Genomic DNA, 24671 nt, shown 5'->3' with positions numbered 1-24671 from the left:
CATGTTATAACTGCAGTTTATACCATCTGACAAACCGCCCTCCATTTATCAGTAAACCATGCTGTTTATACTGTTTTTTTTAACCTGGGATGTGGAAACTACATAATGCCATCTGAAAATCACAGTGAAAAAATTATATTCACACAATCATGATTACATGTGCACAATGTTTGACAATCATTGAAACATACTAAGAAGACTATATCCCACCCCAGTAAATCCTGTCTAAACCCCCTTCTAAACTCCCCTTGTAATGATTTGGACAATGGGAACCCGATAATCGAGCCGTTTATTGTGGAGGGTGTAGATGACAAGAGGGCAGCACAGACCGGTGATAGTTGATGACACATTGCAGGCTGACTAGGTGATGATGGCAGAGACTGGAAGGTGATGACTGAACCGGTGATGACTGACAGGCTGGGCAGAGAGGGCGTCGGAAGGAGGGCAAGAGTCCAAAAACAAAACAAAACAACCCAAACAGGGCGAGCCAAGAGTTCAGGCAGACGACCTGGAGGCCATCTCAGATGCAGCAAGATCTCTGGAGGTCGACCTCTCGGTAGCAGGATCTTTGGCGGATGGCCTGGAGGCAAAACTCAGTATAGCGGGATCTCTGGTGGGCAGCTTGGAGGAAGACCTCGATATTGCATGATCTCTGGAGGCCATCCTTTGTGAAGCAGAATCTCTGATGGGCGGTCCTTAGGACCTCCCTGGTGTAGCAGAATGTCTGGAGACCGTGTGTGTTGGCCTCGGAGCTTGGGTCTTGGCGGACATCGCTGACTCAGATGAAGGTGGGAGTGTCCGCTGAATAGCCAAAATCTGGCAGGCTGGACCCCTGGATGAACCTTGGTAAGCTGAAATTTATTGTCAGACAATAACTTTGTGACAGATTTGGCCTGGAGCTTCATGACAGGCCTGGCTCAGAGCTTGGCGTCAGACATAATGTGGCACTTGGCATCAGACGAAACCTAAAGCTTGGCATCTGGCATTACTTGAACTTTGGCCCCTAGGAATCCCCATAGCATGCTTGGCGTCTTGGTGAGGCTCTGGGTGGATGGAGTCTTGATGAGGACAAGCCAAAGAAGCATACCCTGACCAGCGTAATTTGTTGTGGTTTCTCATGGTGCCTGCTGCCTCGTCAGCAGCCTTATTATCAAGATACTATTTGGTAAAACAAAGAAGAAAAACTCTTTGCCTATTTACACTAAATATTTTTTGTACTTCATTCCGCTTTCAAAATTGGCCAACAATAGACATAAGCAAGATATAAAACATCATATTTGATAACCAACTCATAGTGTCTGAGCGTAATAAAATTAGCACATATGGTTTAACTCAAAGACGGACTGAGAACATTTTGAGGAACTTTAGAAAAGGCAGAAGTGTTCCTTTTTATTTTTAATTGTGTATCATGAGAAGGCTTACATTACTCATGTGTGATAAGTAAGAAATGGTGAAATGATCCAGTTTTACATGTAGATGATTTTGACTCAGTTTTTCCTCTGCCCTGAACAGCGATGAAGCATCAACTTCTTTCTGAGGACAAAAACTAACCCCTCCTGTTCTTCAAGGAGTGTTCAGTTTACCCACACAATCATAAGAAGCCAATTAATGCTTAAAATAAGGATCATCAATCATATCATTAAGTCTTAAAACTGCAGTACAAAAATATAGGCATTTAGACAATCCCCAAATATGGCTGTTAATTATTTATTTTTTTTCCAATGAATTGCATTGTTAATGGAAAAACTCACTCACTGATTGTTTTAATCTATTTTCTTTCTCTTGACTTATGTGTGGTTGCAAGCCTCCCCTAAAGTCCTTTAAGGGACTTTAGCCTCCCCCATCAAGGTGAGGATTTAAGAGGGTAAGAGGAGTGTGCTGTTCTGTCAGGTCAACATGTTCTGGTTTGTGTGCTCTAGATTTTATTTCAGGGTATCAGAATACGATGGGGTAGAATGGAAATGTACGGTATATCACTTTGTCAGTTTTTTATTCATATTTCCCCTCCACTTGACAGTTATATGCTTTTATGTTGGTCACATCCCATAATAACACACTGTGGTTAATGGTGATGTGACTCAGAATGACAAGTAGCATATGGGGGGGGGGGGGGGGGGGGTGTCAGAGAAGGTGCAAGTAAGTGTCTTTAGAAACCACCCAAAATAGCTGATAATGTAATCATCATTACTCTGAAGTGCAGTGTTAAAGTGACTCATGCTTACTTTACACAGACTTTATTTAGCATTACTCCCTCTGTGCTGCCTGCTTACTGAGAGGGTGTTGCATACACACACTCTTCCACAAACATATCACACCAGAAAGTTGCATGCAAATAATATCCTGCTATCTATGTATTGCACAACTAGAACAGGCACAAAACCAATTAGTGGTTACAGAGGTACACAGAAGCTTTTTGTGAAATTTATTACACATATATTTGACTAAATGACTCTAAAACAGCTAGTCTGCAAAGTGCACTAGAGAAGCTGGGCTGAAATTACATCAGGATGAAAACTACGGCAGGTCTGCATTAAACCCACACACAGAGTTGGAAGACCACTTCCTTTTAAGGACATGACTTCAATCTTTTTAGATAAGATATTAAACAACTTGAACACACATACACAAGTACTACTGATTCTGTGTCCCCTATCAGATTTCTCTGAACTGATTAAAGATGTTAAAGTTCATGTAATTTTAATGAAAAAAAAAATATTTAAATGACAGTATAAAATATTTTAGATGTGAACTGAAAGTTCCTCCTGTTGTAACTCCTCCTACATTAGTGTTCCTGTATTTGCTTTGAGCAGTCCCCTTAAATTGCTGCAGTCTGCCATCAGCATCTTGACCTGGACACTCTAAGTTGTTAAAATTAATGCTTTATTCGAGCATACAGGTACATTTATCTGACCAGAGAGGATATTTTTATTCTAGTTTGCTCTCCATGAGAGAAACACAATGGGATGGATAATTGCAGTGATGCTCTTCTGTTCAGGTAAGAAATGTTTGTGTCGCTTGATTTTAGGAACAATTTTTGTGCCATTGTGAGCAGCTTTACTATGTATAATTGTCTGGTGGAAGCTGCAGACTGCTAAGATAAGATACTGTTTTATCTGATTATTTCTTCAATACTATTCAACAAAAAAAGTCCCAATTAAACTAACAGAACTTTAAGTACTTGATACAGGACCTAAGGACCTTTAAGACTGCCTATTTTATCATCTATATGTAAAACTAAAAATAATGTTTCATTCATCTTAAGTCATAATATGAAACATATCAGACAGGCACTTCACTCTAGAGATATTTTCCTTTTCTGAAGGCTTTGCTTGCCTTATCTTTAGTTGCTGATCATTTGGTATACTTGTAACGGATGGTCATTGCCAATCACCTTTGCTCAACTTTCCTCATATGAAAATGTTACGATTGCCTAACTGAGCTATTGGGAAAGTCAAACCAGAAAAGGAGAACCTTTAATCTCTGATGTTTAAAGCTTTTAAATTAAGGTTTTCGGTAAAAAATATTTCAGTCTACTTAGAAAATTAAGTATTTAAACAACCTGACCAAGAAAACAAACAAACAAACAAAAAAGCATCTGACAGCAGAGCAGAAGATTTTATTGGAGAAAAGACTACACAAAAGGCAAAACTGCACCTCAGGTGAAACTAAGAGGAGCAATGTATTTTCCAGAAATCCTTCGGTGGACAGAGAAGGGGTTTCAGCAGCTCAAGGTGAGCCAGTGAGTCTAAGGCGAACGGTGGAGAGTAGGGAAGATGTTGATAGATCAAAGTTGACACAACCAGTCTATATGTAAGTTCTGCCAAAAGCAAGTGAGTGTCGAGGTCTATGAAGAGCTCAGTCACTTTGCCACAAAGAGTTTCACTGGGGAAACCAGGGGGAAAAGAAGAGTTACGAAGTGAACAATCAGCAGAGGGAAAAAGTAAACTCTTGTAAGAGCAGCCTTTGCTCAGCGCCATGGTTGACAAACTGGCAGGGAGATGATGTCCCAGCTGGGCTTTAATACTGATGACTGAAGCTCCCTCAGCTGGCGAGAATCAGTAAACTACATGAGAAAGACAGAAGGAAGAAAGGGGAGAAAGGGGAGAAAGAGGGGTCCAGGACTGCCATGATATGATGTATTTTAAAACACGATTTAGCAAAATCATGCTTTAAAATAAAAACAAATAGTGTTAATAAGCAGAAGAGAGGTCCACAATGGCTCCCAGCAAATGAAAGTAACATCATTTGCCATGTTTAGCATGGCACAAACACTGTTCAAAGCACTCTATCCCCTTTTGAACTCACATGCAAAATTAGCTGTAGAAAATGTGCCCATTCCAAATGACCAATGCTTTTTATTGGTTTGTTTTCACTTAAGGTCACACCCCACCGGGGGTTGAGCCATAATACTTATCAAAATCTACCCCGAGTGAATAACACGCCAGAATCAACCATGAAATTATTAATTTGAAAAATATGAACCTAAAAGAAAGTGAATTCTCAAATCCTAAGATTCTTAGAAAATAAATATAATCTCGATAGGCAGGAAACATATTTTAGTGTTAGGTAAAAACATCTAAAATCCATTCAGGTTTTGAGTGTAAAAAATAAGCAGCCAATTACATGATATTCACAAATTATGAAAATTCAACAGCAGGAATAAAACCTGATTCCAATGTTCATCTGATCGTTATTGTTGCTTTTTGCTTCTTGTCTTGTGACATTTAAAAGGTTTGGTCTTTACTGCCCCCTAGTGGTAAAAATAGACACTACAGAAGATGTAAATTCTGATCAGCAATAATCACCAATAGATTATCATATCCATTCATTAAAAAAAGAAAATGTGAACCATTAATTAAATGAACTCTGTGTTTTTTTTACCCTGTAGTGTTAAAAGCTGGACTTGGTTTTAATATTGACTCTGGCCTCTGGAAGACCCTGAGTGATCCTGCTGCAGGTTTTGGCTACCAGGTGGTGCAAAGAGGGCCATCAAAGTGAGTCAGATCATACATTATTGGTTTGAATCTTCATTTCATTTGTATTTCTTAATTTTAACTTGTAAAATGTTTAGAAAATGGCCCTCATAACTGTGTTTCTCTCAGTCTCCTCGTCAGCGCTCCACTTGAACAGTATGGAAAAGATAAAAGAGGACAGATATTTGAGTGCTCAACAACGAATTGCAACATTCTGGGGTCTGCAGGTAGGATTGATTTAACACGTCATGATAATAGGTGTGCATACATTTTACAAAAAAAATGACAATGAAAAGGTACATACTCATGTTATATGACATTTTTAATATTTATACGCCAGTAACTCATTCTGGTTGCATACAACGTTGTTCTAAGATTATCATGTCCTGCTGGTGTAGTATTTTTCATTGTTGTCTTTTATGCTTTGTTTTTGTTAAATATAATGTTTTCTGTGTATATTTACCATTCCAACGTCATGTGTCCGGGGTTTCACTGCGCATCCGTACAAATGGTCAACAAGCCGAAGCAATAGAGGCAAGCGAGTGTTGAACTCCCAGCATAGTTGCGAAAAAAAGAAAAAAGAAAAATCCAAGATCAAGTGTAAAAATTTAAAGAAATTCAAGAGGAGGTGAAAAACAATGTTTTTAGGGTCTATCAGTCTGGAAAGAGTAACAGAGGTTTTTGTCGTCTAGTTAAACCACAATAAGAGTCATTATACACAAATAGAGAAAACACTGAGCTGTGGTAAAACTCCTCTGGTGTGTCAGACCTTCTGAAATTACTCCTAGAACATTTGGACAACTCGTATAGGAGGCGATAAAGAAACCCTTGGCTCAGATGAAGTCAATGTTCTCAATTAGATAAGCAAGAAATCCTGATGGAGATTGTCCATCCAGCCACCAATTTATTACTTTAAATGCACACTTGGGTTATGCAGTAGGACAATCATCTGAAGCGGTGCTCTAAATAAATAAACAAGCTTTTAGGACTGACCCAGTTAAAGTGTGGATTTAAATCTGATTTAAACTCTATGACTACATGCTGACATGAACAGCACATAGCAGATTAAGACAAAGAGGATAAAAGTCAAGTTTTTTTGTATAGCACATTTCAGCAGTAAGGCAGTGCAAAGTGCTTTAGATCATGAAAACATAAAAATATTATAAACAAATCGTCCATGGCTGTAAGACCTGTACCAAATATTAAATTGTATCAAGGGAAAACATCAATGCACAATCAAGTATGATGGTCAATGTTTTTGTTTTTATCGGTCAAAAAGAGTACTAAACAGCTGAGTTTTCAGTCTTGATTTAAAGGAAGTCAGTATTTCGGCTGTTTTGCTTTTTTATGGAAGTTTGTTCCAGATTTGTGGAGCAGAGGAACTAAATGCTGCTTCTCCATGTTTTGGCCTGGGTATGCAGAGTAGACCATAACCAGAAGACCTGAGTGGTCTGCAGGTTTGATACAGCAACAACAGGTCTTTAATGTAGTTTTCTGCTAAGCTATTCAGTGATTTATAAACTAACAGAAGTATTTTAAAGTGTATTTCCTGAGCTACAGGGAACCAGAGTAAGGACTGCAGAGTAGTATATTTTAATTTTAATATAAAAAAATCACACATTGCTTCATAAAGACAACACAATCTATATAAAAATACAATATCACAAAGTGCAACTTCAGAACAAAACATAATCAACCGAAAGCTTGCCTGAATAGTAAAGTCTTCCGCTGCTTTTTGAAGGCGTCAACAGAGTCAACAACACAAAGGGACAGAGGAAGGTCATTCCACAATCTTGTTGTGACCCCAACAGAGATAGTTGTGTTAGTTAATGGATGGATGGAGTTCTTCTGGTAGATTCTGTTAAAAGCCTTGCAGCAGCATTTTGGACCAGCTGAAGGCGATTTAGAGCAGCTTTGTTAAAACAAGTAAAAGGAGAAGTACAGTAGTCCAAACTTGGCATTGTTTCTGTAACGATTGTAGGAGCGAACCTGAAATTCAACATCGAGTTACAAAAAAAGGGGTTTATTGAAAAAAGCAAAAACAGACCAGGAGATGCAGGTTTTACCAGTCTTGAGCACAAGCGGATGGAGCACATAGACAAACTAAAAAAAAAATAACGCTGACAGGGCACGAGTGAGGAGCTGTGAAATGAAATGACGATCTGGCAGAAAGTGAATCAGTGAGGCAGGTATATGAAGGCCGGTGAACAGGTAAGCAGAGTTGAAACTAATTAGTGACAGCACGTGGAAATGATCTAGGATGACTGGAGACTGAAGTGTGGACTGGGAGGTGACAGGGCTCTTTGCTGAGGAGAGCGGAAACTAATTAATCCAAAACAAAGCAAAAAAAAATCAAAATCATGACAGTTTCTCAGGTGTTAGAAACAGTTTTTCACAGAGAGCTGAGCATGGCTTCCAAGTGATAGTGCTTTGTCGAACCATATACCAAGATTTCTGATTTCTGACTGAACAGAGGAGATCAAAAAACCGAGTTGACTCACAATTATGGGCTGTTTTGACTCTGGGGCAATGATCAGAGTCTCTGTCTTTTTGGAGTTTTATTAAAGGCAATTTTCAGAGAGCCAAGTCTTTATACTGCAAAGAGATTCCATCAACTCTGACAGTTTGTGCAGCTCCTACTCCTTAAAAGAAACGTATAACTGAATATCATCAGCGTAAAAGTGATAGGACACATTTTAAAAATGGCTAATGATTTTTGCCTAGGGGGCTGATGCACAACAAGAAGTAGTAAGGGGCAGGCTTCAGACATGATGTAGTTTATACACATGGACATTGTTCCATTTTGTCAGGAATGAAGACAGTCACTTCAGGACTATTCCAGAAAAAACAAAGTCAGCCTTCAATCTCTGCAGCAATAGTTTATGATTTATGATCTACTGTATCAAATGCGACCTGTCCAGGGTGTCGCCTCTCGCCCATTAATAGCTGGAGATAGGCAGCAGCACCCCTCGTGACCCCAATAGGGATAAGCGTGTTGGAAAATGGATGGATGGATGGATGGATGTATCAAAGGCTGCAGACAAATCCAACATTATTAAAGTACTGACTCGAGTCAGCAGTCATCCAGATGTCACTAGACACTTTCAGCAAGGCGGTCTCCGTAGAGTGCTTTTTACAAAAGCCAGATTTAAAAACATCAAACGTTAAATTTTTGCACACGAATGCCGTCAGTTGCTCTGCCACCACCTTCTCCAAACTTTTAGAGAGAAAGGGTAATTTTGATATGGACCTTTTAATTGCTGGGCTCAACTAGATCCAAGTTAGGCTTTTTTTTAAGATGTAACTTTTTGCTAGCCTCGTGAGACCATCCTGATCTCGCGAGCTTTCAAGGTTTCACTCGCAGATCAGTCTGGCTACTCTCCGTTAAAGAAAATTTGGAGCCGTTCACCAAACGAACGTCCAATCAGCGTTGGCTTTGAGGCGGGTTGAGGTGTGACGCAACGAGAAGCGCAACAGTTCAGTCTAAAGAACATGGCGGCTTCAGCCGATGAAGCTAGCGTTAGCGTGGCTATCGAGCAAGTTTTATCGGAATTAGAGAGTATTTCTTTGCTGAGCTAACGAGCCTTTACCTGCAGCAGCAAGAGTAGCTTGGCTTGTGGTTGTGTTTTCGTCGTCGCTCGTAACAGAGCGACGACGAATCTGATTGGTTCATTTGGCCCGTCTATCACCAACATAGGCCAATCAGCTAACCAGTATTTCCGCCCCTTCCCAAAATTACTTCAACGGAAGGTTTCCAGATGGATATGCGGAGCAAATCTATCTGGCGGAGTCAGGTAAACTTTTTGCTGCCTGTTTGAAAAAGTTATGGACAGACCCAGAGGAAAGACAGTAGCATTTAAATAGTAGTAACTGATGTTAAAATGGAATTAATCTGTTGAAGGAGTGTTGAGAGTTAAATTGGTTCCTGGAACATGGTGCTGACTGTAACCTGTTGGGTTGCTGAAACAAATTAATTTCTCCCTATCAGGATGATAAGATCTTATCATCCTGATCTTACATCACTAAGAGCTACTTTTAGGCTTAGGATTATTTGTGAATACGGGCACTAAACTCCTAAAAACATGGCTTTTCTAAGCATAGACACACCTCTCCAAGGGGCCTGGTCTCTTTAAGTGAAGTCTGTGTTTTCCAGCGTGTTACTTGGTGGGTGTTTATGAGCTGACTACATTAATGCACATCTCTAAATCACAGGAAGAGCTGTCCCAATAATAACTCCACATAGCCTATATCTGATTAGACTAAAATAATATTTTAGCAAAAGATAACACAAATTAAACAAACCACAATAAGATGATTAGTGTTTAATGAGGGGATTTTCTCTGTTACATCACACACTGTGTCATTGGGGAAGCAGATTACCTTTGTTCTCTTTGTAATGCAAAGGCTATCAATTCCATTAACTGCTGCATCCCTGACAATAAGAACTTTTGGCATACATTTTGGTTTCTGAGTCACTTTAGGAGGTGGTTGTGTTGATTTTGTCTCATGCCTCTTGTTGGTGTATGAATGAAAGGTGTCTGCCGTAGGCTCCTGCTGAAGAGCAGCAAACATGTTTTTCAGTGGAATTCCCATCGAAGTTTAGGGGGTTAGCAGTTGAAGACACAACAGGATGTGTTATGGCTCAAGCTGGTTGATTAAAACTATCAAATGAGGCTGAAAAAGAACCAGATAAGATGTTCCTCCTTCCAAGGCTGCTGCATAAATAAATAAATAACCCATTTGGATGGACATAGTCAATGCCTGGATTTAAATCAGATTGAGACCCTGTGATATAACCATCAAAAGGTCTGGTGGGGGTGAAATAAAACAATATATTCAGTAAGGAAAAGAAAGAAAAAAGATCAAATCGGTGAGGGTAAAAACGTTTTTTGTGGTCATGTAAATCAAAGGTTAGTCTTTATTTTCAATTTTTAGATAACAAAGCCATCTTCCTATAGGAGCAACGTTCAGCCCTTATTTGAACCAACTAGTATTATAACAGCTTTAGTTATGGGAGATAACAGCCATACAGCCTAATAATACTGTATTATATAGAAACCATGTTTGATGAGCAATAGCTTTCTAAAGTCGTCATCACAAGTGTTTCTTTTCACAGAGAAAAATGCTGCCGTAAACATGTCCCTTGGTTTAGCGATGGCAAATGAACCGTCAACACAAAAGACCATGGTGAGATGAAGACCCAACGAAAATAAAGAATATAAGCAATGTGAAAATTTAAAGTTAAAAGGACGATCAAATAATTAGGCAATTAATCAAACATTTTCAGGTCTGTGGTCCAACTATTCCCAGAGACTGCAAAAGTATCACCATGTACAACGGTTTGTGCTTTGAGATGGATAAACAGAATATCCTTAGAAAGTCTTACACATCTGCCACTGGAGGTAGGTTCAGTAAACATGTGACCCTCTTCCAGACCCCACCCACCCACCCTCCAACCCCACTCCACAGTAAACTACAGGTTAACCTTTACCTGAATAACTACAGGAAACTGTTCTTGATCTCTTTCTGTTTTTTCTTTCTTTTTTTCAGAATGTCCAATCCAAGCTGACATTGCATTTCTGTTGGATGGCTCTGGAAGTGTATCTGGTGAAGATTTTACAAGAATGAAAGATTTTGTGAAAGAGCTAATTAGATCATTCCTGGGAAAAGATACACGGGTGAGACGGTCAATTTAACAGTTAAAGGAGCAGACAATTTGGTATATATTTTTTTAAATAAAGGTGGTTACTGTTGGACATAACTAACAGGCCGTTGAACATCCAAAGGGAAATATGTGACAGTTTTTGAAAAGGATCCCAATATGACACGTGGGAATGAAAACATTTATCATTGCTTTTGGAATTAAAAGCCTCCTTTGTGTTCTTTTAAAGTGTGGATCCTGTTAAATTTCCTTCCAGACCAGTTTGATTTTGTTGTTCTTTTGTTTTTTGAAAATAACTTTAACTTCCTGTCCATTTTGTTCACTTTTTTAGTTTGCCATTACCCAGTATTCCTATGATACAACAACGCATTATTACTTTAATACTTTTTCAAAAACTCATAACTGGGAATCGCAAATTGAGAACATCTATCAAAAACAAAGCTCAACATACACAGCTGCTGGCATCAGAACAGTCGTGTAAGTATTTCTAACATGTTAGTCTATATTGAAAGATTAAATGAACTAAATAAAAGCTAAAAATGTTAGTTATCAAAGTAAGTCCAGTAAGAGGTCAGACTGACTCTTATATCCAAAGGGTTCTAATGTCTTTTTGGTATTAGATTATTTTTTCCTCAAGTTTTTTAGATAAAAGCAGCCATGCTACTACATTTGTCTTTTAAATATTATAATAAAAAATGTTCTTTTGTATGTTTCATTACAGAACAAAAAAATTAAAAACGCAAACAAATCAGGTGTGACCACTTAATAATATATGGAGAGAAATAAATATTAAATCAATGCAATTTACTATGCATGACAGTTGTTTAAGAATTGAGAAACTTTTCTCAATTTCTTAATGCACTGAAAATGACATACAATATATTTATGGGCAGAAACTTATGCCACCAGAAACCGAATTTGTATTAGTTCTCTTCAAATTTGCATTGCTCAGACAAAATCTGAATTGCTCAACTTGAATAAATGCTTTTAAAAACTGAATTTCAATTAGCATAACTGGAAATCCAGTTTATTAGTTTGGAAATGATTTTCACTCAATTGAAACTGAATTTATTTGCTTTGAAACTGTATTTCATCCCAGTAAAAAATCAGCTCTGGAATAGTTACTTTAAGTTTCAATTCTTGCCATTCACTTTCAGTTCTAAAATAAAATTTCCATTCTAAAATTATGTTTTTCTGGGGCAGATATCCAGGTCCTTGGCAAAGCCAGAGTAATCAAGCGCAGATTAATAGAACTACGTTGTAAACCTACGCCACGTTTAGGTGGAGCAGGGCACAGATGAAAATGTCAGTTGCCCAGCAACTCATTGCTGAGTCTGTGTTAATTGACAGCAGGAGTTTTAATCAATAGAGGAGTATGCTGGTGAAGATTCTCAGTCATCCAGATCATGGTCATTCCAAAAAAAAAAAAATAACTGGACTTTTTTTGAAGTTTGAAGACGTTTCGCTTCCCATCCAGAAAGCTTTCTCAATTCAAAATGTCTGGAGTAGTGTGGAGTTCCAAGCTTTTTAGTATTGCCCAACAAAGGCCTTGTAATGGCTTAGATAACATGCAAATTGAACCGAAACAGGTCCACTCCTTAGTAATGGAGAGTCGTTTTGGGAAGGACACCCTTGGAGTATTGCGTGAGTATGAGAAATTGCTTAGAAAATTTGTAGATTATAGGAACCATCTTCGTTTCAATTTGCGATGTAGACAGCAAAGACTCATCCCAAAACGCTTAAGACTAAATTATACCATTAATGAACACAGGGCAGAAGAGATTCTTAGGAATGCACTAAACAAGCTGCTTAGTGAGAGGATAAGACAGACCCATTTCACTATTGAAGCCCTCTCTCACAAAATAGATCAGACAAGGCAGAAGCTGTCCAATTTTCTCCCTGAAACCTTGTTTGAAGAAATTTTCAGTTTTGTTGATAAAGTCCAGCTTTCACGACACCAGAAAACGAAAGAAAGGCAAAAAGCTAAATTTAATAAATTACAACAGAAAGCATCACTTATAAAAAGTACCAATATACCACAGGAGAAGGCTACTGTTGAAGCCGCTTGCTTCCCCGGGTCCGTTGAGTCATGTGCAGGACTTAAGAGTGCAACAAAAACTTAGCCAAGGAAACAGAATTGTAGTTTCACCTTTGCAAAGGGAGAGAAGTTTTCCACAAAAATATCGGGTCCCTACCCGTCATCATGAGTCTCCCTATCAAATTCACCCTCCATTATGAAATCTGTATATATTGTTCACTTATAATATATCACTACACAATGTTATGTTGCCTGAAAACCCGCAATGGGAATCGCTCGCTCTTGGCGTCTTCCCCAGTCACACTCTCAACATTCACACTGTTTTCTGCTAAATTAGCCCGGTCTTGCTGGTTGTGTGTGTCCAGCTCACGGCTCATACCGGTCTTCCTGGTTTTACAGCAGGTCACGGTTTCTTATAAAAAGATTTCTCAAACTCACAGGACTTATTCTTGTTGTGTTATCCCGCACAACTTATTATTTTCTACTCTGTTCTTAGTTCTGTCATTTTATGTCAGAACTCTATACGTCTGTAATCAGAGTTTCACAGAGTTACCCTCTGTTAAATCTCCACATTCATAAAATGTGTATTTTGCCTGGTCTTGCTCTCAATCTATATGTAGAATTCGAGGTTTCTCAGTCCTCGGGCCTCTAACTCAGCAAAATACGATTCCCCGTCGAGAACCACAGTGAGCCGCCATGCTCAAGAATCTCTTTAGATTTCTTGAACTCACAGGACTTACTCTATTCTTAGTTCTGTTATTTTATTTCAAAACTATTTGCCTGGTCTCGTTCTCAATCTTTTATGTAGAATTGAGGTTTCTCAGTCCTCGGGCCTCTAACCCAGCAACAGCGGGCCGCCACACTCAAGACTCTATTTATACATCTCTGAACCACACTTATTCAAAACTGCTCCAAGGCACTCCAAATAATTAATTTAACAGACTTGGTCTACAAGGACTTGGGACACATTATAATTTAGCCTATATTTTTCTAAGCCGAAAATGCAGATTCGATAAAACAGGTCCTGCTTACCTTTTTTATTGTGGCTAGCCTGTGTCCCGCGTCCGTTCGTCCCAGTCCGATGTCCAATTCAGCCTGTCACCCTGACTCTCGGACGAGCCCCCAAATTGTTGAAGCCGCTTGCTTCCCCGGGTCCGTTGAGTCATGTGCAGGACTTAAGAGTGCAACAAAAACTTAGCCAAGGAAACAGAATTGTAGTTTCACCTTTGCAAAGGGAGAGAAGTTGCACCAGCCGACACCTGCAAGCAACAACTCTATCCTCTTCCTTGTGGAGGCTCTTTTTATTAACTTCAAAGGGGAGGGTCTCACAGAGTTACATGAGCAAATGACACACCTTAACAATACTTCTACCCTATATGGGGTTGCTTCTTTGGCTGCCTTGTTCTGGTTCTTCCGGTCATTGCTTGCAAGCTGCTGACCACAACCCCGAACCTTGTGCTACCAACAAAAGGTTTTGCAAGACAGAAACCCATCTTGCAAATTCCAAGAATTCCAAATTCTCTTACCAACAGGCCCGGTTTTGAAGCTTTCTGCCAGCTATCTTAAAAGCATATTAAAGCATATAAACACATGTTAAACCTTCATAAAAGTGTAAGAAACGGATCAAAGTTAATACATTCCACACTACCAACGTCGATGTCCAGGACAAGTGGGTTAAAAGTCTTTCTAGCAGGTCGCTGACCAAGCCAGACATGGATGTACTGCGTAAAGGCCTGAATTTTGCCATTTCTCCACAATAAATACCCATTGTGGAACTGATCACTGCCACTGAAGCTACCCTATCCAGCGCCAATCCACCTCCTTCTAATCTCACACCACAGAAAAGAAAAGCCATAACATCTCTTAGCCAGAGGATTTTCTCCACACACAAAATCCCAGTACATTTCAAACCAAACAGGACCCTCATCCTAAGGACAAAACCCCCAAAGCTAAGATGAGCGGAGTGGTTTATGCAGTTCAGTGCAGTGAGGAATGTTCTGATCTTTATATTGGAGAAACATAAACAACCTCTCCACAGACGCATGGCTCAACACAGGAAAGCTACCTCCTCAGGACAAGACTCTGCTGTCCACCTACATCTTAAGGACAAAGGACACTCTTTGGAGGACCAAAACGTTCACGTTTTGGACAAAGAAGAAATATGGTTTGAAAGGGGTGTGAAGGAAGCCATTTATGTTAAGAGAGAAAAAACAACCTTAAACAGAGGAGGAGAACTTAGATTCCAACTCTCAAAAACTTACAACACAGCAATAGGGTTGATTCCTTTCCATTATCTCCTCAACCCTCACCTCCATACAGGTGATCAAAACATCGATCCTGTAAGCCAGGCCAATAACGACTTCCCATTGCAGAGGCGTGGACCAGTTTCAGTTTAATTTGCAGGCCAACAATGACTTGACCGACTCCCCATTACTAAGAAGTGGACCTGTTTCGATTCAATTTGCATGTTATCTAAGCCATTACAAGGCCTTTGTTGGGAATAATGTAAAGCTTGGAACTCCACACTATTCCAGACATTTTAAATTGAGAAAGCTTTCTGGATGGGAACCAAAACGTCTTCAAACTTCTAAAAAATTCCAGTTGTTTTGCTTTTTAACTTTTTTTTGAATCAATAGAGGAAGAAATAAAAATATAAGGAGTGGTTCACAATTTTCAGCCTTTTCAGCCCTCTTCAGAGAGCAGCCTCATCTCCACTCTCTGTGGAGCAGCTTCGGCCAGCTTTTACAGCTGCTGTTCCGGACACAGCTCAAGCATCTACGCTCTTGCATGTTGAAGCAGCTCCCGGCTAAAATCAGTAGGCATGGGCACAGCAGTGCCAGGGGAAGCTTGGAGCAACACCAAGATTTGGCGTAGCAACTAAGCAACCAAAAGATTTTTACTATAGAAACCGAAAACACACCATAGTAATTTAGTAATGGCTTAATTTTAATTTGAAATATAAAGATTGCTCAACACAGTCATTAATTAACTTAATTAATCAATTATTTTGACTTGAGCATACTGTAGGGATTAAGGGAAAAGCATTAGGCTGGTTTAAATCTTATCTGTCGGACAGATTCCAGTTTGTCCATGTTAATAATAAATCCTCCTCAAACTCTAGGGTCACTTGTGGAGTACCACAGGGTTCAGTCCTTGGACCAATTCTATTTACTATATATATGCTTCCGATTGGCAAAATTATCAGACAGCATGGGATTAATTTCCACTGTTATGCTGATGACACTCAGCTATATTTATCCATAAATCCTGATGAATCCAATCAGTTACTTCGACTGCAGTCATGTCTTGATGACATCAAAAGCTGGATGACTTTAAATTTCCTGCATTTAAATTCTGGCAAGACTCTTTGGGCCAGAGTCTTCAAAAAATAAAGTTCTTAATCAATCACTTAATCTGGATGGCATTAATTTGGCCTCTGGTAATAAAGTTAAAAATCTTGGTGTTGTTTTCGACCAAGACATGTCATTTAAATCCCATATTAAACAGGTTTCCAGAGTTTCCTTTTTTCATCTCCGGAATATCGCCAAATGTAGAAACATTCTGTCCAGGGGTGATGCTGAAAAACTAGTCCATGCATTTGTTACTTCAAGGCTGGACTATTGTAATTCTTTACTATCAGGAAGTCCACAAAATGCAGTTCGAAGTCTTCAGCTGATCCAAAATGCTGCAGCAAGAGTTCTGATGAAAATCAACAAGAGGGATCATATTTCTCCAATTTTAGCTTCCCTTCATTGGCTCCCTGTTAAATCAAGAATATCATTTAAAATTCTCCTTCTAACGTATAAAGCCCTTAATAATCAAGCTCCATCATATATCAGAGCTCTGATTACCCCGTATGTTCCTAACAGAGCACTTCGCTCTCAGACAGCAGGTCTGCTGGTGGTTCCTAGAGTCTCTAAAAGTAGAATGGGAGGCAGATCCTTTAGCTATCAGGCTCCTCTCCTGTGGAACCAACTCCCAGTTTTGGTCCGTGAGGCAGACACCCTATCTATTTTTAAGACTAATCTTAAAACTTTCCTTTTTGACAAAGCTTATAGTTAGAGTGGCTCATGTTACCCTGAGCTATCTCTATAGTTGTGCTGTGATAGGCCTAGGCTGCTGGAGGACATCAGGGTCTAATTTTCTCACTCTACTGATTTCTACTGTTCTTCAGTCTACTGTTCTCCAGTTTTGCATTGTATTACATTGAAATGACTGTCGTCATTTCAGCTTTTAACTTTTTGCTCTCTCTCTTTTTCTTCATAGTAGGTACACCTGGTCTGGCGTTCTGTTAACTGTGACATCATCCAGAGAAGACGGCTCACCCGCTACTACCATCTAATGTAGAACAGATTACTAGATCAATGTGTGCTTCTGTGCTTTTTTGTCTCTCTTGTTGTGTCTCTGCTCTGTCTTCTGTAACCCCAGTCGGTCGAGGCAGATGACCGTTCATACTGGGCCCGGTTCTGCCGGAGGTTTTCCTTCCCGTTAATGGGGAGTTTTTCTTCCCACTGTCGCTTCATGCTTGCTCAGTATGAGGGATTGCAGCAAAGCCATGTACAATGCAGACGACTCTCCCTGTCGCTCTACGGCTCCCCAGGAGTGAATGCTGCTTGTCGGGACTTTGATGCAATCAACTGGTTTCCTTATATAGGACATTTTTGACCAAACTGTATAATCTGACCCAATCTATATAAAATGATTGAACTTGATTTTGTAAAGTGCCTTGAGATGACATGTTTCATGATTTGGCGCTATATAAATAAAATTGAATTGAATTGAATTGAAAATTGAATTCAATTATATTTTGACCTTAGACAAATCGTGCAATATCATGTAAGGGAGATTAATGTAAATCAGTAAAGGCGTTAACTTGTAGGATAACGGTCAGTTTGAAAATGCATAGTAGCTGTGTTAAGTCATTTGGATCAGTTTTAACAACAAATAACAGCTCTGAAAAATTGCTTAGCTAACAGCTCCTCCCGAAACGCAGCAGTTACTTTGTGAGTGGTGCTTTTTATGCATTAAACACGTGTGCCTCGCTCCACCTCAAACTGGCGTAGGTTTGCTGAAGTACATCATAGTTCTATTACTCTGCGCTCCATTACTCTGGCTTTCTCAAGGACCCGGATGTCTGTCCCAGAAAAGCAAATTTTAGAACTGAAAGTGAATGGAGAGAATTGTAACTTAAAGTAGCTATTTAAGAGCTGAATTTTCAATAGGATGATATACAGTTTCAAACCAATTAAATTCAGTTTAAAGAAATTAGGTTCAGTTTCAAGTTAGTGACGATCATTTCCAAACAAATAAACTGGATTTCAAATTACGCTAAATAAGATTGAGTTTTTAAAAGCATTTATTCAAGTTGAGCAATTCAGATTCAATCTGAGCAATGAAAATTCGAAGACATTATTACAAATTCAGTTTCTGATGTCACATGTTTCTGCCAATATATATATATATATATATATATATATATATATATATATATATATATATATATATATATATATATATATATACACACATATATATATATATATATATATATATATATATATATATATATATATATAGTCCTATAGTCCTTCCTGTGCTGGAAACACGGTGTTGTTTCTATTGTTTTTTTTCAACTAGTTAAATCATCAGTACATTACTTCAAAATACCATATAAGTTTGAAATGTAGGATATTATTATTATTATTAGAAGTAGTAGTAGTAGTAGTAGTAGTATAAAAGTATAAAATTATTTCAGGCAGTTTAAAAACACTAATAGTAATTTCTTTTTTTTAACAGGGATGATGTCTTCTCTTCTCAAAAAGGTTCCAGGTCAAGTGCAAAAAAGATTTTGATCGTTATCACAGATGGGGTATCTCATGATAGCCAACTTTTACCAGCAGCAACAAAATTAGCTGATTCAAAACAGATTGTTCGGTTTGCTATTGGGGTAAGCTGCATAAACTCTTTTCCAACTGTTCCAATGTCTTTTGTGTGTTAGAATGAAACCCTGATTTCTCACAATGCATAAGCTTTGCTGTTAGATTTGCTGTTAGATATTAACTGTATTGTTATATCCTCTTAGGTAAACTACAACTGTCTGAGAAGTCATAGACATAAAAAATACAATTCCTGTTATTCTCCCTCAATGTCTTGATATAAACTCTTACATAAAATCTAAAGGTTTATTTGAAGTTGTAAAATGTATTGAAATAAATTTCATATTTTATGAATTATAATGTTGAGATTACCATGGGAGTTTTTGAGAATCATTTTCCCTCAAGAACACTAATATATAATTTAGATGATGATAATCATGACTGCTGCTTTGAAAAGAACAACTGCTGTATACCTCATCTTGTGCCATTTTCACCTCTAGGTGGGAAATGCATTCTCGACACCCAGTGCAACACAAGAGCTCAGAACGATTGCATCTCAACCCGCTAAAAATTTTATGTTTGAAGTGGAAAGTTTTGACGCTCTTGACAAAATACGGAAAAGCTTGCAGGACAAAATTTTTTCTATTGAAGGTACAAATGTATTATTTAATATCTGAAACAGGATAAAGTGTTTGAAATCACTTTTGTTTTTTGGGTTTAACAAAGTCTATAAATTCATGGCATAAAGGAACTAGATAGAGCCCAATAAGTCAATATATTATCTCCTTTGTTTTCCATCTACAGGATCTCAAACTGGTGGAGAGGCACTGAAAGAAGAAATGTCCCAAGAAGGCTTCAGAGCAGTTTATGTGTCTGGGGTAAAAAATGTTGCTGTGAATGGTTCTGAGTAGGACGGTTTTACAGTGTTACACAGAAACTGTATTTAAGAGGAAAGGTGTGCTCTGTTCTTGCATTACAGGATATTCAGATGGCTATGGTTGGTGCTAACCAGTGGAGAGGAGGCTACAAGAAATATTCACTTAGAACTGCCTCAATCAAAGAATCATTTCAGCCAACATCCATTGAGGCTGACAGTTACCTTGGTAAGAATAGGACTAAAAACAACAACAGCGGACTTCTTGTGTAACTGCACAATTAATTTATTTTCTTTACCAAGGCAACAGGTTGCCATGTTATTTTATTATTACTTCAGTCTGTTGAACAACTTAAAAAATCCTCAAGATATCTCAGCATTTCAGAAGACTATTTTTACTGATGACTTTGACTATTAAACCATTCACCTCCAGGTTATTCCATGGCTGTTGCCAGTACCAGATTCGGCCCACTGACAATTATTGGTGCACCAAGATATAAACACAAAGGAGTTGTTTGGACTGTTTTAAATAATGCAAAGAGACAGGAAATCCACCCCTATCAACCACAGGTAGGTACCATTGAAACCAGATATTTACAGAAACTGAATAAAAATAAATTAACTATTTTTTTCCTCTGACATTAAATCAGCCTAAATCATTACTGATTTGGGTCAGCCAGAATGATTTATATTTGCCCAATACCAAAATAATTAGAAAGGGAAGGGTACAGAGTTTATTTTAATACTTTCTCCACAGTCGTGCTCAGATACTTTCATTTGTTTTTAGTAGACTTAAATTGGGTCAAATATTATTTGCAGGAATTTTGGCCCATTCCTCCAGACAGACCAGGGGCCCGTTCTTCCTATGTCGCTAACTCAGTTAGCTGGATTTGATTGTTGGCGATGTGGCATGATCTTGGATGGTTTGGTTCTTCGAAACTCATCTTGGACTTGTTGTCATAGCAACATGTGCGCCAGCTTAAACCTGCTCGAGAGCAGGCTTATTTCATGTAAACAGGATTTGATCGCAGCTGTATAAGCAGAGGAGATGGGCAAGTCTGCCGCAGCCAGGTCCATTTTTACGACTGCAACCTGTTGCGGAAGGTGCAAGAATAATTTGCAGAGTTTTTCGAATTAATCGCGTATTGCGCAATAGACAGGATCCTTTAGCGCAGCGCGACAGTGTAATTATAGAGAGATTTTTCTTGGTGGCTGTTATAAACAGACAAACATCATTTAACAGTGGCTTTTAAAGAGGAAAAAGTTGTGTTAGAGCCATGAATAGAAAATATTTGTTATTTGTATGATGGTTTGCTTTTTATTTTTATCATATTCAGTAAGAAGATTTGTTCAGGCCATTTTATTGTGAAGTTTAGTTTTACTTTGAAAGGCTTCTTCCTTGTCGAGCCGTATTGTGTTAGAAAAAACTATGGATGGATTATCTAGACACGGAGCAATACAGTTTTTGACCGTGCAAGCTGTGTATGACTTGGAAAAAGGCAAAACTTCATTTTTTATAGATAAACCATTTTTTTGTTAAAATTCCCGGTTTGCACGCGTCCTTTACTTCCAGTGTCTAAGGAATGACACTGATATCGGATCTCTTGCCATAACACGTGGCTTTTTAAAATAAAGTATATTAATAAAAGGCTACCATTTTGTAGAATATTCTTGTACTTCACTTTTACTTGTCCTCATGTTCTAGTGGGTCCTGTGGAGGCTCTGATATAAAAGAACAAAGTAAAAATGAAATTATTAAAATGCCAAAATACATACTGTAGAAAGTGATAGAAACCATTGACAGCACTTATGCATTTAATTTGTCTATTTTTTGCCAGCCCTCTCTCCTGGCTTTAGCAGACTTTGAGGTGTTCCCTGTCGTTTTAATTAATGACTCAAATTCGGCATAACGTTCCATTAAAAGCTCTTGTTCTGCTTGGGAGAAAAACTGTGGGCGATCTTTGGCCATGCTGAACAGCCAATAGCAGCATTGCTGATCATTGTTTCTACTATCGATACATTTCCTTTTTAAACAAAAAATGAACGCGCAGTTATCTCAGATAACGCAATCCAGCCATACTAATCATAAAGAACAGGTGTGTTCGAAGAACCCAATTAGCCGGATCATGATTAGCCGGATGAAATCATCTTGGATGTCTCATTTGATCTCGGATGTTTTAAGCAACGTACCAAGAACGGGCCCCAGATACAATCCTCATGTAGAGCAGCTTCTCATACTTTAATACAAATCTGCTGAAAACACTGCCAAGAATGAAAAGTGGAGTCAAAACATCCAGAAAAACATTTGGTGATGATCTGAATAAATAGAAAAATATAAAAGTGTACACTTTAACTAATAATGTATAATGTACAAAAATGTACCAGATATACATTTAATCATATTAATAAATTAAACATGTGAAAAAGAAAAATATTCTATTCTTTATCCGTCACCACCTATTTTGTTTTTTTGTTCCATGTAGCCTTTGGGTGGGGTGGGGTCTGGGGTTTGGGACTTAATCTAGGGATTCTCGTGAAGTACCGCTGTTACCCCTCTAGGAGTCGCCACCCCCACATTTAAGGCCTCTGGTCTAAACAGATGAATGTCACATCTTCAGGCATCATGACCCAAGGGTGAAGGGTCAGTGTGTTTTAGGTGTTGCTTTTAAAGACACATCCACAGCTGGGACTTTGTTTAATCTAAATATTGAATGTTATGCAAGACATCATAATCTGGGCTTTCCTAAATTGTTTAAAAGTATAATGATCTCAATGTATTTAAACTTCTGACTTTGTAAATTTTATTCTGATTTCTTGTCAGACAGAGAGAAAATATGACTTTTTATAAATGCTTTTATAACAGACCCGGCTGCAGAAACAAATTACAGGGGTGGCGTTCCATTTTTTCGGGGGGGGGGGGGGGGGGGGACACTTTTTCAAAAACTATTTTATATGCTTCAGGCGGAACAGTGGCTCTGTGACTACTTCTACAGTAGCTACCCAAATCTAAAAAAACGAACCAACAAAAACCAATAGTGTAGTCAGTGTTGCCAAATTAGGCAGTATTCCACTCAATTAGGCTTCTTTTAAAAACATTGAGCTGGAACAGAAATAGCTTATGGGCAAGTTATAAAAATTTGGGAAGCTTTTCACAACATTTGTTGGTTTTTAGAAAGAATTACTAACAAAAAATATCTAAATAGTTAAACCATTTCAATAAAATGCCATATCCTTGAACTCATTTTACTGGTCAATCTATTTTTGAAATGAGTCAAATCTGTCGAATCTGATATCATCAATGAATAATAGTTAAAATTAATAATATTGATCAATAGTTATAATAAAACAAGAAAAGAATAATGGTTAATCAAGTGTCACTGTGAAATTGTATTGGTCAATGTACACCCCCCAAGAGGGGTTGAGTTCTACTGATGAATTTAAAAATATTTCATGGCCGTGTGAAAGAGGAATGTTTGATTGAGTCCTGTAAGAGATATTTATTTAGAATTTATTTATTTCAGACGCACACATATACAATAAATGTGGAATGGTTTAGATATAGAAATAAAAAGGAGTACCACGCTAAGACTATTTAAAAGTAGGTATAAATATGTCATCTTTAAAAAATATGCATGTACATATAACATTTAAATGTGATAATTTGTAACATTTTCAATAAGTACTACTAGATATCTTCTTCTGTACAATTGCTTTCAAAATAAGACACTGTATTCATGTAACTGTACTTTGATTTGTAATGCCTCCTTTTATCAAAAGACTGCATATGTTACATGGCATGCATATTGTAAATGGGGGTAGGTTCTTATAAGTTCTTGAACTTCTTCCTACTCATTTTGAGCACAACTAAAATGTCTTAACATCTCAATGTAAATCTTACTTGTATTTTTGCTCAAAGAAAAAAAATCACAATATATGTCCTTGTAACATAAATTAAGAAAATTGTCTGAAAAAGGATGTATTGGCTGAAGCAATAAGCTTATAATGCCCACCCTACAAAACAACTCATGATTTACAACTCATGTTGGGAAGGTATTGATAAGTTTTTTTTTCTCCAGTTGATATTTCATGATTGTTAAAGTGATTCTGTGTGTTATTTGGTTGTCTTGTTGTATATTTTGTGCAGTGCCTGTATGTGCAAAGTTCTTTTTGTTTGCTTCAGCACAGTTGTGTGCTAATGGAATGTTCTGATGTGTTTAATAGTTCTGTGCTTTTAACATGAGAGAGTTTGAGATTTGGGCTTGTTTTTTCTTTTTAAGTTGGGCAGGTTTTATGCTGGGTTTGGGCTGGAAACTAACAGTGAGTGTAGCGCTGTGTCTGGACTCAAAAGTCCAGCATAAGCTACACGCTGATAAACATGAGCGCTGGTGTCAGGCTGAACACTGACTGGAGTAAAAATTCATACTAGAAGAGGTTCTGTAATTACAGCAGCTAGGACAACAAGGATCAGAACAACGCAGAGTTCCCTTCTGCCTGCAAGTAACGCAAGTTTCTTCAGTTTGGCAGTTTTACTGCTTGGTTCTGCTCCTGGTGCTCCTAGCTGTCTAGCTAACCCTCCTAGTGTCAATGTTTACTCCAGTGTTGACTTCAATGCTGACGTTTCAAACAGAAATGAATAGCGCTGCTTCCAGCTCGCTCTCAATTGCTTCGTTGTCCCTTCTTGTAATTATTTGACACAAATCAAAGATAATACTAATAGAACGATGGCCACTCCGTGGTAAAAAAAAAAAAAAGAGCTTCCAGTCCAGGGTGGGCACGGCCCCCCAGTGCCCGCCCATGCCGCCGGGTCTGGGTCTTAAAGAAATTGATGATTTCTGATAATAATATATATGTTTTTCCCAGACTGGTGAATATTTTGGGGCGGAGGTTTGTGCCATGGATGTAGATTCTGATGGCAGCATTGATCTAATCCTGATATCTGCTCCAATGTTCACAAACAATGACGGAGAGGGACGGGTTTATGTCTGCGAATTAATTATTATGGTAAATCTTAAAAATTTTCTCTTTATTTATATTGAGCCATGTTGTTCTTGTCAGTTTATCTCCTGTTAAGCTTTTATAAAACAGCTGACTTTTTCCTTATCTTCACTCTTCCCCAGAATGTCCTTTGTCATTTTGACACCCCATCAAGTATAGTAGTGCTACGAGGGAGTGTATCTGACAGAGGGAGGTTTGGCTCGTCTCTTGCTGTTCTCCCTGATATAAACGCAGACACATTCAACGATTTGGT

At 38.2% G+C, this 24671-nt stretch overlaps 1 protein-coding gene across 1 annotated transcript in view; it reads left to right on the top strand.

The window, feature by feature from the left end:
- LOC105923824 (integrin alpha-M) overlaps positions 1–24671 on the top strand; it is an 86023-nt gene that overhangs the window by 7177 nt on the left and 54175 nt on the right. The window contains exons 2-5 of the mRNA XM_036142568.1: positions 417–613; positions 701–788; positions 4889–4994; positions 5103–5200. Coding sequence (XP_035998461.1) covers positions 417–613; positions 701–788; positions 4889–4994; positions 5103–5200 — 489 coding nt within the window. The remainder of the gene's footprint in view (positions 1–416; positions 614–700; positions 789–4888; positions 4995–5102; positions 5201–24671) is intronic.

This window comes from Fundulus heteroclitus, chromosome 10 (genome assembly GCF_011125445.2).
Source record: "Fundulus heteroclitus isolate FHET01 chromosome 10, MU-UCD_Fhet_4.1, whole genome shotgun sequence".
Lineage (NCBI taxonomy): Eukaryota > Metazoa > Chordata > Actinopteri > Cyprinodontiformes > Fundulidae > Fundulus > Fundulus heteroclitus.
Note: the sequence above shows the minus strand (reverse complement) of the source record. Positions and strands in the feature narration are given on the sequence as shown.